The 19,290-nt window shown below is 28.9% G+C and overlaps 1 protein-coding gene across 2 annotated transcripts; it reads left to right on the top strand.

The window, feature by feature from the left end:
- Positions 1-2,143: 2,143 nt before the first annotated feature.
- LOC107454792 (uncharacterized) lies at positions 2,144-18,349 on the top strand. 2 transcript variants are annotated; one of them, XM_071184337.2, is made up of 5 exons: positions 2,144-2,331; positions 7,061-9,112; positions 11,281-11,613; positions 13,850-14,025; positions 18,025-18,349. In XM_071184337.2, exons 2-5 carry the CDS (start codon positions 7,078-7,080, stop codon positions 18,244-18,246), a joined length of 2,766 nt encoding a protein of 921 aa, XP_071040438.1. In that variant the 5' UTR covers positions 2,144-2,331; positions 7,061-7,077; the 3' UTR covers positions 18,247-18,349. The 2 variants fall into 2 exon arrangements, with proteins under 2 accessions (XP_071040438.1, XP_015927581.1); XM_016072095.5 differs by lacking the exon at positions 2,144-2,331 and adding an exon at positions 3,883-4,422.
- The last annotated feature ends 941 nt before the right edge of the window (positions 18,350-19,290 follow it).

Genomic DNA, 19,290 nt, shown 5'->3' with positions numbered 1-19,290 from the left:
CTTTCCCTAAATTACACACTATTTTTAACTTCATTTCGTCGCTTTCAAATCTATGCCAGATGACTTCATGTTACAAACGTGGTTAGTGAGTTCTCTCATGTAACTGGAAATATATTTTTCATCAGATTTTTAAAAATTTCTTAGAAAAAAAAATTATGCATTGAACTTTTTAAAATATCTATTACGCAAATTAAATCACTAAAATTCATGTGAAACTAATTGTTACCTTCTTCAAAAAATTTTATGTGTACCTAACTCATATAGTTGTAAGTTTGTTTGTTTTTTATATAAAAAAGATTATTACGAATCATAAAATGTATAAAAACCCTTAGGATATTTTTTGTTTATGTTTAACTAAAATAGACTATTTGAAATATGTAAGATAGATCAAAGAATCATATTAACCCTTAAATTTTTTCGAAAGGATTTGTAACCTATATATGAGTTTGGCAATTCGTACTCCATTCCCTTCCATTTGATTGGGTATTCGTAATATGGTAAGGCGGAATAGATAAAGGGTTGCAATATAAAAGTCCGACACTCAAAAACATTTGATCAAGTAATTGTGTTTTACTAATACTTATGTAACGTAAAACAACTTTTTTATTTAATCCTACTCTGAGGAAGAATAAACCATTTCGTAAAGGTATTTTCATTACATTTGAAGTTATTTATTATGTATTACTTGTTTTAAATCGATAGTAACCGACTGGGTAAAAATGGACAATTTTGATTTTTAAAAAAAAGAATTATTATTATCTATATTTAAGCTTTAGTTCATTAGCTTTTCAAAACCCTTTAAAATTTTTATCACCGATTTTTAGAAATGAAGTTACAGTTGTTTTTCCGTATACTGACAGATGAAACCGAAACCGGAAATAAACCCACGAAAACGAAACTATAATGTTTTTTGTTTTACTTTGAGTATTTGAACCTTTATTTATTTGAATGAATTATATTTTTTGGACAAATAAAATTCTTTTTCAAAAATTTATTTTCGAATTATTAATTTTTTTGGGGAGATATTTTTTAATGCTGAATTTTTTTGAAAAATGTAGATTTTCAGAAAATTTCTATACCCTAACACACATTACAAAAAAAATTTAAAAAACTTTAAAAAAAAAACTTGATTCGATAATAATGAGCTAATGATATTTTTTAATGCATTGTTTATTGAATGAATGTAGCCTAAATAAAACTTAAATTGCTGTTTTCTTTTCTTTTTTTTTTTTCAAGCCAAGTTGGCAAAACTATTTTTCATAAAACTTACGTGCTTTTTTAAAACTTATTTTAAATGCTTGATTTTTCTCTTATTCGATTATTATTGATTTAAATATAGATAAAAATAAAAATAAATAAATTGAGAAAAAAATGGTACCTTTTTTAGCAATTAATTTTACTAATATCGCATATTCTTTATTAAAAAATAATAATTTATAAGCATCTTCTTAATAATAATAAAGATATATTGCCTCAAATATTAATAAAAATGGAATTAAAAAAATTTAGAAAAAATTACCTTCTTTTAGAAATTAATTTTACTGAAATCGCATGTTCCAAATAAAAAAAATAATGATTTGTACACACATTTTTTTCATAATTATTGGGAGATAAACCGACATACTTATTTTCGTTATACCTCCATAAATAATAATACTATTCAGTAATTTAATACTATTTTATAGTAACATTAACATATTTTTCAGAGTTCGATTGTTTTACTGCTAGCAAAGCATTCGAAAAAAAAACTACCTGCTATAACTTTTTTAAAAAAAAGAAAAACATGCTACAATAAAAAGAAAAATACTTTTATGTGTTTCCTTTTTTTTTCCCCCCAATATTGCTTTTCTAAGATTCAAAACTCGTTTTTTTTAAATTTATTATTATTATTATTTTGGAAAAGAAACTTTTCCAGCTTTAACTTTTATAAGTTAAAAAAAAAATATTATTTAAGTAAAAATACATACTTCCTTATAATTTTTTTCTAGTCTTACTTTCTTATTCTTTCGGAAAAGAAATTTTCGTGAAAAGAAAAAAATAATAATCCCCTCGTATTTACGATCATGTGTCCTCATTATTCACTTCTAGCATTAAATCTTGTAAGGATTCTCTTATTTCGTTTCTTTAAGATCGCACGCCATTTGAAGAGATAAACTTATGCTTGTGAAAGGAACAACATATGAAGGCCTAAGAGAATTTTGTCTCTTAGGTGGATCATAAACTAATGATAACTCTGATTTTAATTTCTATTTTGAGAGTTAGAAGTAAAAATAATTTCTCGTTATCTTAGTTTGAATAAGAAAAATTTGAAAGCATTTGCCGCCTTTGAAGGTAAATATGTTTCATAAATGCATAACTTATAACTTTAACTTTATTTCCTATTATGGGAATCATAAGAAAATACATTTTCTGACAATTTTAGTTTAAGAAAGAAAAAGTAAAAGCAACTGTAGGGGAATCACTATTGCAATGCTTATAAATAAGCCTGTTTCTCATATATATATATATATATATATAATATATATATATATATGTGTGTGTGTGTGTGTGTGTGTGTGTATATATATATATATATATATATATATATATATATATATATATATATATATATATATATATATATATATATATATATATATATATATATATATATATATATATATATATATATATATAGCTCCTCTACGCAAGTTTGATTGCAGTGTACAAATTACAAATTGTAGAAAATGAATTACAATCAGCTATTCGACCATTACCACAATTTCACACTGTAAAAAAGGGTTTCTCCAAATTGAGCGATGTGTCAAAATAGCTCCGAAACAGTTATAGTTGAATTTAAAATCCCCACGTACCCATCACTGAGTATAGTAACATGCTCAAAATTCAAACAGTTTTGAGATACCGTCTTCATTTGCAAATAAATTGTATTCATCAAACTAATTTCAGATAAAAAGATCTTAATAACGTATATAATGACATGTGACATATAACATACGACATATCTTAAACATACGACACATCATAACATAACAACATAATAACATATATCTTGACATGTAACATATGACCAGATAGAAAAGTGTTGATTACCGACATGAAGACATCTTTATTCGTGAAACGTATGTAGAAGAGAAACGTATTTAGAATGAAGGTAAGTGCCATAAACTATTATCGAATTAGATTTTCTTTTCGAATATTTGATATTTATAAACTAATAAAATTTTAACTTGTCTCATTTAAGGAGTATGTGTTATTTTTGAGACGATTTAATTTTGAGGATACCACTGTACTCAATAAGTACATATGGCTTTTGAAATTCTACTATATTTGTTTTCGGAGTTATTTTGACGCATTTTTGCTCTATTTTGAGAAAACCTTTTTTTTACAGTGCAAGAACTGGAATATGGACGGGAATTAAAATGACTTTTTTTTAAAAGAAAATTTCAATTTAAATAATTTTTTAAAGCATAGAATACATTGTCGAAGAAGGGGAACAGTTGTTAATCAGATAATCACTCAAACTTAAGCTTGTTAAATCAGTTTTATAATTAATATCTCTCCATTTAGCATTTAATCCGCCAAATATAGAAAAGAATATAAAGGGGATAAGCTTTTACTCTTAACCCATTAACATATTGACAGCAGTTGATTTGTTTTAATCTACAGATTATCTATACAGAACATAAAATGTATTAAATTGATAAAACTTTTGAAAGTGCCCCACTAAAAAAAAGATTAAATTCATAAAGCCATTTACAACATTACATTATTTACCTTTCCATTCTTGATAGAAGAGGTAAAAAAAAATATTCTGCTTCATACAAATTCCAATTTCTAACTTTGACGTAAGTTTATTACTATTGAACACTTACTCTGTGGTTTAAAGAAAAATATGCCTGACGCAAAAGACAGAAGAAACTAAATACTAATCCACAGCGAAACACGAATGAAGTGCCATTCAAAATGTGAACAAATAAACGGGCATTTTGTTGTAGGAATTGTTAGTGAAATGATCAAATCACGACAATTTATATTATTTCCTTTAATAATAACATAACAATTTATGTTATTATTTCGTAACATTGCAGTTTATAACCAGATACCTCTTCCATTCCATTTTTAAAAAAGAGTTAAATCATTCATAATAATTGGTTCGTGGTAAAGTTTGACAAACAAACAAAATTATTAGTAGAGTTTGATTTTGATCTTTAATCATTTTGGTATTATCTTAAAAATAAAAGATTACGAACACATTATTGTTGCAATTCGAGTCAGATGATTTCGAATGTTTTTGTTCTTCGAGTTTTTGAATTGGGGAAGTTGTTCTGTAAATGCCAAATATTGAATACAAATCTCAAGCCAAATTAAAAAAAAAAAATTTGAAGTTTACGTCCAAATCGTTTATCATGAGTGAAAATAAAGGTAAGTCACATTTTAAATTTGTTCTATGGTAAAAGAGAAATTAAATTTGAAATATTTTTCAATTTTTTAAATGGTAATCATTAAAAGCAAAAATATAAAATGAAAATATAAACATGTATGATGCTATATTTTATAACCATAAATTATTAAAATTCTAAATACAATACTATTCGCTTATATTGCTTAAAAAATGAACTATATTACAAAATAATAAATATTAAATAATGGAAAAAGTATAAAAAAATATGTTTCTTAAAAATTCTGCATAAAAGGGTTAATAAATTCGTATACGATTTTCCCATGCTTTACTATTTTGCTGTCTTCGTATTTCCTATATTTTACTTCTTTTATTAGAATTTTTTAATTTTATGCTTTTAATAAAAACTTAAAATAAATGATTTTTAGATAACTTTTGCATAATATTTGATGCATTTGAATGAGTTCTTTTACTAACTGCAATTGTGGCATTTGAAAAAAATGCTTTTTTTTAATATACATATAAAAAAAAAACTAGATACTGTATTTGTATGTTTTAATTCACACGTTTTTAACATATTTGGGACACAATAAACTAGCAGTTACTTGACTTGCATATTTGAAGCAATTTTTAAATATATTTAGGACTTTTTTATGCAATTTTGTTAATTTTTTATCCATTTTATTGATTTATTTTTACTTTTTACTTATGGATAGATTATTAGCATTTGAAAATATTGAGCTTGTAGCATAATTCCGGTGTTCTGTTTAAAGCCTCTAAAATTATTTTAAAAGAGTTGACTATTTTTGTTGAGAACAGTTGTCATTCTTAAATATACAAAAATTTTAGACGTAAAAAGAAACGCATTAAAGATATTTAAATTCATGCTATAAGATCGTTATTCTTTCATAGGGAAAAGGCATATTTTGACAAAAGTATTTTGTGTTCTATTCTGAAAGACACTTAATCCAATTGCATAACGTCCAAAAGCATAAATTTAATGTCAAGAAATTTTAGAATTTTTAACATTTTTTTTGGGCAACTGGAAGCAATAAGGTTGACAATACAGCAACAAACTCTTATTAGAAATTTCTGAAATATAGATGATATCAAATAAATACATTGCAATTATACTGGAAATAGATTAGTGAACTTAAAAATGAAATTTTTTAAAAAAGAATTTAGACCATTCGAAAAAATCTCATAACACCAATTTTTGTGTCAAAATTATTATCAAATATTATACAAGTAGGTAGGTATTTTATTTACGTCGCACGAGAGCTGCACGATGAGCTATTGGCAACGGTCTGGAATACATCCCCGAGGATAATCCGAAGACATGCCATCATGATTTTGATCCTCTGCAAAGGGGACGGCCCCCTTGCTTTGGTAGCTCGGCGACCTGCGCTCGATGTCGAATTCTTTACGGTAGAACAGTTTGACGAAGACCGATACTGCGCTCTCTCGATCCCTACTTAGGCAGATCAAAGTTGTCACCCATCCGCTTACTGACCGCAAACAGTTATGCGTGACATCGGTGTTCTACTGGGCCCGTATCTTTATAATCACGTGGGACTATTATACAAGTAAAAAGCTAATGAATTTCGCCTTAAAAATAGTTAAATAAATTTCACTTTTCAATTTAAAATAAACCTTTAAGTCGTTTAAATTTATACGCTTATGATTATGAAAGTCTTCAACTTAGTAACTTTGTATTAATGCAAAAGAAAATTCATTAGTTCTTAAATTAATTATGATTAGTTTCGTGAGTGATGACTTAAAAGAAATCATAAGGGCAATTATTATTTTTTTCTACTATTTTATTTAAATACATTAAATATATCTAAACCCCACCTTAAAACTATATTTTTTGTATCCTTCCTAAAAATGAAGCAATAACATTCTACACATTACGGACCGTTTACTACTATTTAAGTGAAAATAAAATAAATAAATGCTAGGAAGTCTTAACGAACCATTATCGAGGTCAATCACAGTAAAGGTGGTATTAATTTAATCAAATTAAATTGTTTATTGAAGGTAACTTATAAATGCTCATCACTAACATCCGTTGGGGACAATTTTAAAAAAATGTCATCAAACTATATGCAATGAAATTTCTTTTGTATGAAACAGTTTATTTCAAGATGAGGTTAACCTGTTTCTAAAATACTTACAAAAGAAACAAAATAAAAATGTATAACATTATTCAAGTCAACGATTATAAATAAATCCATGACGAAATGATTATTTTTAATGTCATGACATATTAATTTTTATGCATAAAAATTCATTTGAATCAAGCGGATTGTGATATGTTGTCTAAATTAGGTTTTAAAAAGCTCCCTTTTAGATTTTTTGTTTTATTTATTTGTTACTTGAAGTCAAGCTGTTTTTTAAATTCATAAAATTGATAAAGAATTTAAAAAAAAAAACATACGATCAAAAATATGCATACTTACAAGAAAAATTAAGTTACTGAATCATAGATAAAATATCGTTGTTTTTTTTTTTATTGAAATTTTTACTTTATTAGTTAAAAAAGAGGGCACATTTAGAATTGGTCATTTCTGCTAGAAGGCCAAATTTATTTCTGATCGTTTTAAGAGCCGCATTGCTGTATCATACTTAATTTTAAAAAATACACATTTTTCTTTTCAGAAAATTCTCCTGCAGACATGCAGAAGACGTCAACCTACTTCCGCACTATTGTTGCTTTCCATAACTTCAGAGATCGAGCCAGAGAAACAGCAGAATCGTGGCAAGAGCGAGGCCTCTCCGACAGACTTCAAGACGGATGGAACAACACTAGTCGAACAGTTGCCACCAAAACTAAGAGCTTCTTCAATCATCCAGAAGATGCACGTTGTGAATACATCCCTGAAAAATACAACTATATATTTCGCCCCAAGAGTCGTTGGGAATTGATACTCTTAAGTGGTACTGTGTGTGGCATTGAATTCTGTTATGCAGCAGAGACAGCTTTTGTGACGCCTATACTTCTTAGTCTTGGATTAAGTATCAAGTTTGTTACAATGATTTGGTGCTTGAGCCCCTTGATTGGACTTTTTCTAACTCCGATATTAGGATCTATGAGTGACAGTTGTGAATCTAAATTTGGGAGAAGAAGACCGTTTATTATTATGTATTCGATTGGAATATTATTAGGACTTATTCTTGTACCGAATGGCCAACATATAGGCTTAGCCCTTGGAGACAAGGGATTTGAGAATATTTTATCTAGTGAACATACTGCGGTTATCTTAAATGGGACTAGTTTAAGTGGTGATAATGTGAAATTGAACCAAGTAGGCGACTTAAACAAGGGATTTTTGAAAAATGTTTATTCAGATGACATTGATGAAGTTAGCAAAAATGGCATGACTTCTCAAAATGGTATAAATTTAAATATTAAAAAAAGAACTCTATCGGGAGAAAATGTTCCTTTAGCTATTCCGAGAAAAAAAGATGACTATCAAAATAGTGATGCTATAATTAATGAAGATGAAGCGGAAATGATGGATGAGTTTTCTAAGTTAGTCGATGCAAGTGATGTTTCTTACGAAAAACAAAATGGCATCGAATCTTTAAGCAATAAAAATAAATATTCTCGAGGGATCGATGACGCAGATGTATATCCGAGTCTTCATTTTGGCAAAATGAATATGAGAAACTTAGACCCAGAATCAGAAAAAGATGACAAATATACAAAAACAGAAAAGCTTAGTGTTCTTACAGATGATTTTTCAAAACTAGTAAATAATAAAAAAATTTATAGCGATGAGTTGTCATTCGAAGCAAATCCTAGCATTAGGCAGAGGAAAAGCGCGCTGAGATATACTTATTCTCGAGAAATAGATGGAGGTGATGTATATCCGAGTTTTTTGCATGGCCATAACAATAAACCTACTCTCAATGAGCTTCAGTACGGAAATAGAGCAACGCCGGAAAAATCAGATTTTACATTATCACCAAAAAGTAAAAGAAGTTCAGAAAATGAAATCGACAAAAATCAAAATGAATTAGAACAACCCACTGCCAGTGACCGAAATGGTCCATTTTTTCCTGATGAAACCGATAAAACTTCAAGTCACATACAAACTTGGAGTGTCGTGTTTACAGTCATAGGTACCGTTTTATTAGATTTTTGCTCAGATGCCTGTCAGTCACCATCCAGGACATATCTCTTGGATGTAACAATACCTTCGGATCATGCAGCTGGATTGAGCACATTCACAGTAATGGCTGGTTTCGGAGGAGCAATAGGATACACAATGGGAGCACTAAACTGGGAAGCAACATACATCGGTCAGCTACTCGGTGGGCAGGTGAATGCTGTTTTTATGATTGTCACTGTGATATTCATAATATGTCTAGTGACAACAGTGACTAGTTTTCCAGAAATACCTTTATGCGCGCTAAAGGATCCGAAAATGTACAAAGAGTACAAAGAAAAATTTCAGCTGAATTTTAGTCCTGTTAGTGGCGATGAATTGGAGCGCATAAATACTAAACCGAAACGCTATGGATCAACGGATGAAGATCTTAAGACGGATAGGGCTCAAGAAGTAAAAAGTGACGGGGATGAAGTTCAAAACAATGAATTGACGATTGAAAATAAGTCAACAGAACATAACGTCAAATCAAAAGAAAAAGATTTGTTTGAAAATATTCCTGATGGGGTCGACAATAGGGAGATAGCAGTGTCAAAAAGTGAGTTACATCTTTATCATTTATAGTTCCGTGTTTAGATAAAAGTTTATAAGTGGTAATCTCTCGACTTTGTTGTGATATAAACAAACTTGTGTTTACTTTCACGCCTCGAATACATAAAACTTTTATCTTTTTATAAAACTGCTAGAGATCATAGTCTACATCTGATTTTAATAGCTTTTTTATCTTTAACAAGAGTATTTTAAGCAAAAACTCGCTTTTTTTTAAATAGAAAATAGTAGTTTTAATCTCCTTTTTTCTTCCCAACGCAAATGTATTTTGCTTAAAATTGAAAAAATATTAAAATTATTCTAGGTAAAAAATCAAAACATTTTGATAAAGTATCACCATAAGATTTTTAATTTTATTTTGATAAAAATAAAAATGTAATTAAATTGTTAAACTTAAAATATTGATTAATGAAAAAAAGGAACAATTGAATTAAGTTAAAATTAATTTATAATTAATTTACAATAATAATTTAAAATTATAATAATAAAAACAATTAATAAATTAAAATTGATTAATAAAATAAATTAAACTCAACTCAAACATTATTGCTAGTAGGAAAAATTATTTCTAGAAGAATTTATTTATAGGAAATAATTTCTTCGAGAGAAATATTCTTATAAAAATTTATTGCTAGAAAACTAGAAAAAAAAATGTTTTTTACTTTTGTTTTTAGATTTTTTTAAAATGACACAAAAGTTTTAAGACTTCTGGTTTTTGTCGTTATTCTTTTCGAAATAAGAAGAAATGAGCTAAATAAGTAAACAAATAATAAGTAACAGGAAAATATTTAACTTGATTTGATTGCTAACGTCTCGTCGTTACATTAGAGAACTTTTAGAGATACATGGTCTGGGATTCATTCTGCAGAATTTCTATTTTGTTTTCATAAAACCAAATACAAATCTTATTTTAAGGTATGTGTAATACTGTCGATAAAGAGACTGTTATCACATTATACATGAGTCGAAGTTATTATTATTTTATTACTGCTTTTTTTTAAAAAATCTAATTTTTTTTTTTTTGAAATTTAGTTTTGGTTATAAAAGATGTAAGTAATTACAGAATTTTGAATAATACTATCATTCAAATAATCTTCTCTACATGTATTGCACAAAATACATGGTCAGGAATTAATTCTTAAGGTTTCCTTATTTTGCTTTTATAAATTCGAATAATTAAAATCTTATTTTAATGCATTAGCTATACTGTTGATAAAAGAAAAAGAAAAATTATTATCATGCGATACTTGTTCAAAAATTAATTTAGTACGACTTTTTTTTTCTTTCAAAAAGCTTTTTATTTTTTAAATTTAATTTTAAGTTCTAGTTTTGACTATATAATTAGGAAGTAGTATATTACTATATAATCAACAAGTAACTATATAATTAACAAGTATTGCGGAACCTTGAATTATACTCCCATGGAAATAATTTTTTTCATGCACGACAACTCATCATAAAAGAAGCACTTTCAACTCTTTTCTGGAAGTACGAGATCAAGAAAGAATGGTCAAAATGCCATTGCAGTAATTTAAGAAATAACTTTGCTAGGTATAACTACTTGCGACAGAAAAATTACTTGAGGTAGCACACAAGTAATAACAGGCCGCAATAGCAAGCATGTTAATTACAATTTTCTTTTATAAAAATAGTAATAGGTTCATGAAAATTGAAATAAAATTTACTTGCATTGAGGAGAAGCTGTGAAAAACTTAATAGGCTGATATATTTGATTAATTTCCTTCTCAGTAGAATGAAAATTCGTAAGCAAATTTTAGTAACAAATTTTACCTCGACAATATGATTTTTAAACGGAAATTTTTATTTATTTTTATTTTATTTTATATATTTATTTTTTGGTCAAGATTATCGTTATCTAACCCTTTCAAATAATATAATACTTCCGGACTTGATGGCTGAATTCTTTTTAAATACTATTAATTTGTGAGTTGAATATTTATATTAATTTGTGAGTTGAATATTTATATTAATTTGTGAATTGAATATTTATATTAATTTGTCAGTTGAATACTATTTATATTAATTTGTCAGTTGAATATTTATATTAATTTGTGAATTGAATATTTATATTAATATATAAGTTGAAACAAATATTGCTTGAATATTGAATAAAACCGTCCATACATTTTTTTTCAGGCATAGAGATTGATGTGGTGGATGAACTAGGTCGTGCCAATGAACGTCCGACACTAAAAGAATACCTCAAATCCATTATTCACATGCCTAACTCCCTACGTGTTCTGTGCTTGACGAATCTATTTTGCTGGATGTCACTGGTGTGCTATTCATTGTACTTTACTGATTTTGTGGGTGAAAGTGTTTTCGGAGGGGACCCCAAAGCACCAGAGGACTCGGAAAGTTTTTTGTCATATAAAAATGGTGTTCAGTTTGGATGTTGGGGAATGGCTTTGTATTCCATTTCATGTTCCATTTATTCACTTTTCATCGAGTCATTAGTCAAGAAAGTGGGTAAGATTGATGTTATGTACTAAAAGCCAGAGATTTCTTTTTAAAAAAAAAAATAATATCTTTACAATATTTTCTAAGGAATGTAGATAAGAATATTTTCTCAATAAATAAATAAATAAAAAAATATTAAAAATTCGAGAACATATTTTGGTTAAGGAATATTTTGATTTCGGAATATCTTATCACCGTGTATTTTTCTTTCTCAAATAAACATTAGTTTTCAAAGATTCTAAAGATATATATTAAGAGTGCTTACAGCGGAAAATCACTTATAGATAGAAAGAGAATAGATACTTTTATGACGTAACTGACGTCGTATATGCAAAGCTGAGTAAAAAATGAGAAACAATGGTTTTAAAGTTTAATAATTTCGTATAAGTAATGTTAGGAAAGATGGCTTCAAAAAACTTATCCCTTTAACGTACGACCTTTAAATCTTAACATTAGCTTCACAAGTTATTGGAAAAATAATAACAAAGACGTAATTTGATACAAGTGCAACGACAGTATACATACTGCAAAGTTTGCGCATCCGACGCGACATTAAATGTATACTGTCGATTCGTATATACATGGGAGGTTCTGCAATCCCCACATTTTATAAATATATTTAATATACTTAGAGCCGGTATAGCCTGGTCTGTGGAGAGCTGGATTCATGTTCCTAAGAGCGGGAGTTCGAATCCAGCCGGCCGAAGACTCCCCGTCATAAATGGTGACTGGGGCACGTATAATTTGTCGGGTCCCAAAGTCCTCCACGTTCCCAAGACAAATTATACCTCTGGGGGAACACCGTGAAAGTTCGGTAGTTTACTGAGTTATCAATGACAGAATCATTGGTCATTTTCCTCAGTAGTTATTGCCGGAGCCCTATAATTTATACAGACATATTTTAAAAATTAGGCGATAAGAAGGCAGCAATTCGAGAAAAAAAATTATAGGGATGATTTAGAAAAAAACTCAATTTGAAAGAAAAAAAAAGCACACTTTTCCTTTTTTGTTTTAATTATAATTTTTCACTCATTAGAGCATCGATTTAAACTAGATTGTCTTATATACATATTCAACATCACAATTAAAATTTGTTGAAGTGAAATGAAGTTAGTCCAGAAGCTCATTTTGGAACATTTCTTCAAAATGTGTCTTTGTTGCGTTAAAATTTAAGCGTAACAAGGATGCAGCCCTTTCTCATTCTACTGGATTAAACTTATGTTACTGCAGTCCGTTCCGCTGAAGTGACATTACTGAACAATATGACCTACAGCCAATCGCATGTCGGCAGGATGACGTTCGGATTTCTTTACTTTAAGTGTTACATATGGCAATATATATTTTTCAAGTATTATTAAGTAATGCTCAGCGATGGCTCAGGGGATAGAGCGTTCGCCTTGAGGCGAACCGGGTTCGAATCCCAGTCGATACTAATTCCGCATCCGGCTTGCACCGACCACAGTGCTGACGCGAAATATCCTCAGTAGTAGACGGATCACGGGTTAGAGTCCCCTTGCCGTCAGGCTAACCGTGGAAGGTTTTCGTTGTCTTCTTCTCCATGTAACGCAAATGCAGATTAGCTCCATCAGAAAAGTTCTCCGCGAAGGCAAATTTCTCCTATTACTCGATCCAGGAGTTCCTTTGTCCCCTGGATTGGGTTCAAAACTACAAAGCTACGGAGTTGAATATTAGTAGTCGTAAACCCATAAAATTGGGTTGGTTGTTCAACGACGGTAATAAAAAGTATTATTAATAAGACTGCAATTTAGGATAATTAAAAAAATTCCTTGCAATTTAATTCCTTATACTGAATTTTAAAAATTGATAAAGTGCAGGTTAAATTTTTTTTTTTTTTAACTCATTCCTTTTATGCGGCATACAAACAATACCCGGTAGAATCAAAGATTAAAAGTTAGAAGTTGACCGTCGGTCCAAAGCGATAGCCATTTGCTAAAAGGACTCTTATAATTTAAAAAATAAATATTATTTGGAATATCTGGACTATTTTAAATTTCCTATTTTAAACTATTTTATTTTTCAGCTTCAATCTGGCAGGATTTATCGGGACCATTCACTACTATATTTTTCTCAACTATTACTATTTTTTTCATTCTTTCTTAAACTATTCATAAATGTGTCACAACATAAATAGGTTGCTCATCAAATATGCCTCTAATCAACTCATATGACTTCATTAATATTTATGTCCTCTGTGTGTAAAAAAAAGACTTTCTTTGTATTGTAGGTGCAAAACCAGTTTACATAGGAGGCCAATTAGTCTATTCATTTGGAATGGTGATAATGGCTTTAACCAGACATAAAGTTGCAGTTATTCTGCTATCACCGACAGCTGGAATTATGTACTCAACGCTTTTCACCATGCCATACCTTTTAATAGCACACTATCATTGCAACAATCAGGTTAGTAACACAGGTGAAATTATTTGCAATATATTTGATTTTATATCACATTCTTTACATCATGTTAATAGAGTGTACAGAATTTCCACTCTCTTTTGGCGATCAAATACTTAAGGTTGGTGAGGAGTTAACATTTCAAGTGTGTAGTTTTAAACTAAACGATATATACTTACAGGGCGGCCACTTTCCAGACAAAACCAAATTCTCTGAGCTTTCCAGAAGAACATCTAGAGAATTTTCTCACTTTCTCTGTTGTTTCCTTAGTAAAATTGGAGAAATTTCTCGAATATTCTGAGATTTCTATAGTAAAATTAGAGGTTGCCGGAACTCAAATTAACTTACTTCTAACTACAATTTTAAACTTACATATGTATTTACACACATTAATTAAAAAAGTAAGTCAATGTTTCATACCTAAAATTTTCTCAGTATTAAATTACATTTTCTTTCTTCTTATTTCTATCTAACAAAAAATTGTCGTATTAGTTTTATCACAGGCTTTAGATAGATAGAAATTGGTATCATAAAAATGTTTATAATCCTAATCTAATTAAATGCTCAGGAAAATGATATTATTGATTAATTTTTAATTGAATTGTTAGAATATCACTGTGACGATAAGAAAAGCAAATGAAAGTGCTAGTGGTTAAATATTAAAAGATGTTGTATAAAAATAAAAACTAACAGATTGAACAAGAATATTTGCAATAAAATTATAAGGGAATTGAGTGAAGTGAAGTTCAATAGAATTTTCCCGGGCGTTTTCGTTATTAGTTTAAGAAAGACACACTATTTAATATTGCTTATGGACTTTAAAAGTGAAAAATTAAGACAACAAATACTCATCAGTAGAAAAAGGGCTTTCAAAATTTAAGTTCCAAAGTACTATATCAGCATTTCTTTCAGTAAGCAACACCAGCTTTCTTCTGTACAAAGATTTCTTTAAGAAAACGTTAATCTATAAGCAGCTGATAACTTTTAAAATAATTTGACAACGAAATGTTATCTAGCTCTTTTAAGCTTTAAGCAAGTTTACGTTTTCGCAACAATTATGGTTAATTAATTACGCATCCATCCATTTCAGTAGAATTCAAAAAACGCACTGGAACTTTCAAATATGCAAACGAATGATCTGAAGTCAGCAACTTTAATACCAACCCTTTGATATTCTTCCTTATGCAAGCGAACACAAAATAGAATCGCTCTTTCTTAGAGAAGGAACATCTAAACACATCGGAAGAATAGTTGTAAATAAACAGAAAAAAAATATCTTATCTTGTTAGAATTAAAACCTATTGCCTGTAAAATTGCTATATTAGATTTGATAATATAAAAGGTCTGTTTAAACTTTATATTTCATACTTTTCTGAATCATATTACTTCAAACATTAAAATATGCAAAAAGTATACAGAAGTTAAAACATTCAATTTCGCAAAAAAAGTTTTTAACTATACTTTTTATCAAAAAATTTAGTCTCAATAAAAAATCATTATTTATAAAATAAAAAAAATAAAATTCGCGTTCGCAACGCTCGAGTACGCCCTCTAGCGGGAGACTGAAAATATCGGGCATTAGTTGCATCATAACCATTGGCAATGACGGACGCCATTTTCTTAGCAGCAAATAAGAAGCAAAATTTCCCTAAGGTAAAGATAGAAGAACTTGAAAAAACTAACCAGAACACGCCAAGCATTTGAAGAACAATTTTTCAATAATTTTTACCTTTCTATTATCAACAACATAACTTCCCATTTCATGCTCACTTGCTGTTACGCATGTGTGTATTACGGTAAAATAATTTTTTCTGTCTTCAATTCATTACAAATTAAAGTGAAGTCAACATTGCTTTCGTCACTCCAATGAATAATGTGAACACAGAACTGTAATAGTTATAAAATATTCTTCTCCTTTATAGAATAGTATATATTTCTGTATCTATATAATTCGGAAAACAACAACAAAGAATCACCCGAATTAGTGGGTTTTGTGCTGATTTATAAAATTTTTTTATCGTTTTCTTGATAAGTGTTTTTCAGTTTTGAAAGAATAATTTCAACTAGAATTCAGCTATTCTGTTTTTAAGCTACAAAATTCATATCGAGATCGTACAATTATAAAATTTTGTAGTGTGGCACGTTATCTAAAAGTAATGAAGGGATAATCTATGTATATATTATTTGAGAATAAAAATTTCAAACGAAGAACATTTCATTTGGAATTCTCCGGATTTATAAAGCAAGTATAAGTGTTATGATTTTTATAATAAAAAATTTACTTGTAAATAGTTTTTTTTCTCTAATTTGATGATAGTTCTTTACAGAATGGTTTTCTACGTCTGATTACGAACTTTAAGACTTAAAAAAAAAAAAAAAAAAAAAAAAAAACAATATGAAAGTTTTTATTTCAATATAAGGAATTGTTATAATCGTTTTTTTTTTTAATTTTTGATAAAAATTGTTGTCAAAAAACTTTTTCTTCAAAATTAAATCGTATAACATGTGCTTCTGTATACTTTTTGCATATTTTAATGTTTGTAGTAATATGATTCAGAAAAGTATGGAATGTAAAGTTTAAGTAGACCTTTCGTATTAGATCATTAAATTTAATTAATAGAACGATTTCTCAGGCACTAGGTTTTAACTCTAGTTACAAGATTTTTTACAAATATTTTCCGATGCATTTTTGATGTTCTTTCTTTAAAAAAAAAGATATTCCATTTTGTTTTCACTTGCATACGAAAGAATATCACACATTTTTCTTGTTTAAATTTAATAAGCCACAATAAAAAAGGAACATTACCATGCTACACTTAAATCTCCAGTGCAACTGATGATCCTGTTCTGCTAGGAGGAATTCGTCTCAAATAAAACGCCCCCTGTAGGTCGTTGCATTCGCGAATAATGATAGATGCTTATTTTTTAAGGGATGCGTCATACGTTTCAGGTGCGACAAAAAAAATTTTTTCTCCGTTTTAGAAAATGCAGTTTATAATATTTATTTTATTTTCGATTTTTTAGTTTCGTGAAATATTTCTTTGAAAGTAATGAAAGAATTTCAATCAACGATAAATTTTTTTATTTATCACTTATGAAACAATTGTAATTTGTATTGGCACCTTTGACCGAGTTTAGAATTTGAGCAGCTAGCTTGATTAAAGGTGATCGAAATTTCCACTGACGATAAATTCTGTATAGAAGTAAAACGGCGATATAAATTCTTTTTTCAATAAGTGTAGGGCTTGAGGTTTGAACATTAAAGTTAATCGGCGATTAGTTTCAATTTCGATTGATTAGAGCGCCTACCTCAATAAGGTGACCTAGGTTTGTTCGAATTCAACAGTACTGACCTAAAATATCCTCAGTGGTGGACGAATTATTGGTTCAGAATCCCCTTACCATTGGGGCTACCAAAAAAGAACAAAAAAAAAAAAAAAGTTAATTAAAACGTAGTGATGGCAGCCGATTGCTCATTTAACCCTTTCGTTTCTAGCTCATATTTAACCGGTGACAGCATGATATCGTTTGATAACTGCCCTGGCTATTAATTGACTAGAAGTATAATTTGAATGTGCTTAATATGTATAGTAAGTCGAAAAAAGTTTCTTCTGTGTGTTACATTTATGAGTGAAGTATTTGTTAGGTATAAAAGTAAAATATAACAAGAAATCTACTTTGAAGTATTATAAGAAACTGGAAAAAAGTTATAATATTTCAAGGTTTGAATCATTTATTTGTAAAATTTTATTTCGAGCCTCGTTTAGTTTGTTTTATAAAATACTTTTACATCCTTGTAAGAATGCTACAGAGTAGGTCAAAGTAGTAGATAGAAGCCCTGCAATCCGAACTTCAGCGTACCGGCATGATATGCGTACTTTTCGTGACACGGTGCACCATTCAGTGGCGTCACTTTTAGAGGAAAGGGACTGTCGAAATGAAAGGGTTCATATATATTCTTATCACTTTTCAAATGCTTCTTCGTATGAAAATGTCAAATTTTAGTTTTCAGATGGTAAAAAAGGAAGTGACAGCAACACTCGAGGTATAGGTACAGATGTGGCAGCAGTTAGCAGCATGGTCTTCCTCTCACAATTCATTCTCTCTCTATCCATGGGAAGTATTGTAGAAGCCCTCGGATCTACAGTTGTTCCTGTTTGTGCTGCAGCTATACTTAGTGCTTGCGGAGCTGTGGCAGCTACTCAAGTTACTTATCTTGATATATGAAATGCATCTATATTATAAATAATCATTTTGCTTTTATTTGTTACATTATTCTGTGGAAAAATATGTTTTATTTTGACTAAACAAATAAATGTATTACTAGAAATCATTTGATTTCATTATATCTGTTCTTGATGCTCCAATTTGTTTAAGCAAATTATGTTGTGTTTTCATAACTACATGAACATGAGATGTTACTAAAATCTCATTTCTGTGACCTTCCACTAGCGTGGGGGTTAAGGGGGAGAAGCGTATGTTTTTACACAGAATTTTATGACATAATACTAGAGATGATAGGAACATAATTTGATTAAAAACTTTTATAAATCACAAATAGTAAGAATTTTAATTAAAACTTATACACGTTTCAGAATCACATTAATACACATCCGTTGCTCGGGCGAATAGCAGGGATGAAAGAAACAGAGATCATATAATTCATATCAGGTTATGCTGCATTAAAGAGATAAATATACAGTTAAGAACTTTAACATCTTTTCAACCTCTCAAAAAGAGGCCTCCTTAACCTCTTTTTTCTCATGTTATCTTTAATTTTTAAAAATTTCACTTTATTTAAAATAAAATATTATTATTATTTTTCTTCAATTCCTAGTTAATGCTGGCATGCGTTTTAAACATATGGTGGAATGAAATATAGATGATACATAACAGAAAGAATCCATTCAATGAGTTTTATGCATGTTCCAAAAATCTAATGGAAATGAGATCTCCCCAAATTGAAATTGTTTTGCTTGTATAACTAATTGTGCGCTATCGCATAAGAAAAAAATTAAAATTAATGGGTTTTCAAATTGCAAGAAAACAAAACTATAAGGATACAGAAACATGGGCAGTGTGCAACGAAATGAACGAAACACCCTGAATAACTTTTAATCCAATGATAGGGTTTTCATGTACTAGCACTCAATCTTAAAATATTGTCTGCACACATTAATTAACAAATATGAGATCACTTCCCTTGAACTATAAAAATTTAGTTCAAGTACAAGAAAATTTAATAATTAGATCAAAAGTTATTTAGGGTGT

The sequence above is a fragment of the Parasteatoda tepidariorum genome, chromosome 3 (assembly GCF_982258835.1).
Source record: "Parasteatoda tepidariorum strain Cologne lab strain chromosome 3, Ptep-v5.0, whole genome shotgun sequence".
In the NCBI taxonomy this organism is placed as follows: domain Eukaryota; kingdom Metazoa; phylum Arthropoda; class Arachnida; order Araneae; family Theridiidae; genus Parasteatoda; species Parasteatoda tepidariorum.
This window is presented reverse-complemented; position numbering and strand designations above follow the sequence as displayed.

Coding starts and splice junctions, on each gene's coding strand:
- LOC107454792 (XM_016072095.5), top strand. CDS start 4,332: ATGCCAAATATTGAATACAAATCTCAAGCCAAATTAAAAAAAAAAAAT. Junction 11,614..13,849: donor GTCATTAGTCAAGAAAGTGG/GTAAGATTGATG, acceptor TTTGTATTGTAG/GTGCAAAACCAGTTTACATA. Junction 14,026..18,024: donor ACTATCATTGCAACAATCAG/GTTAGTAACACA, acceptor GTCAAATTTTAG/TTTTCAGATGGTAAAAAAGG.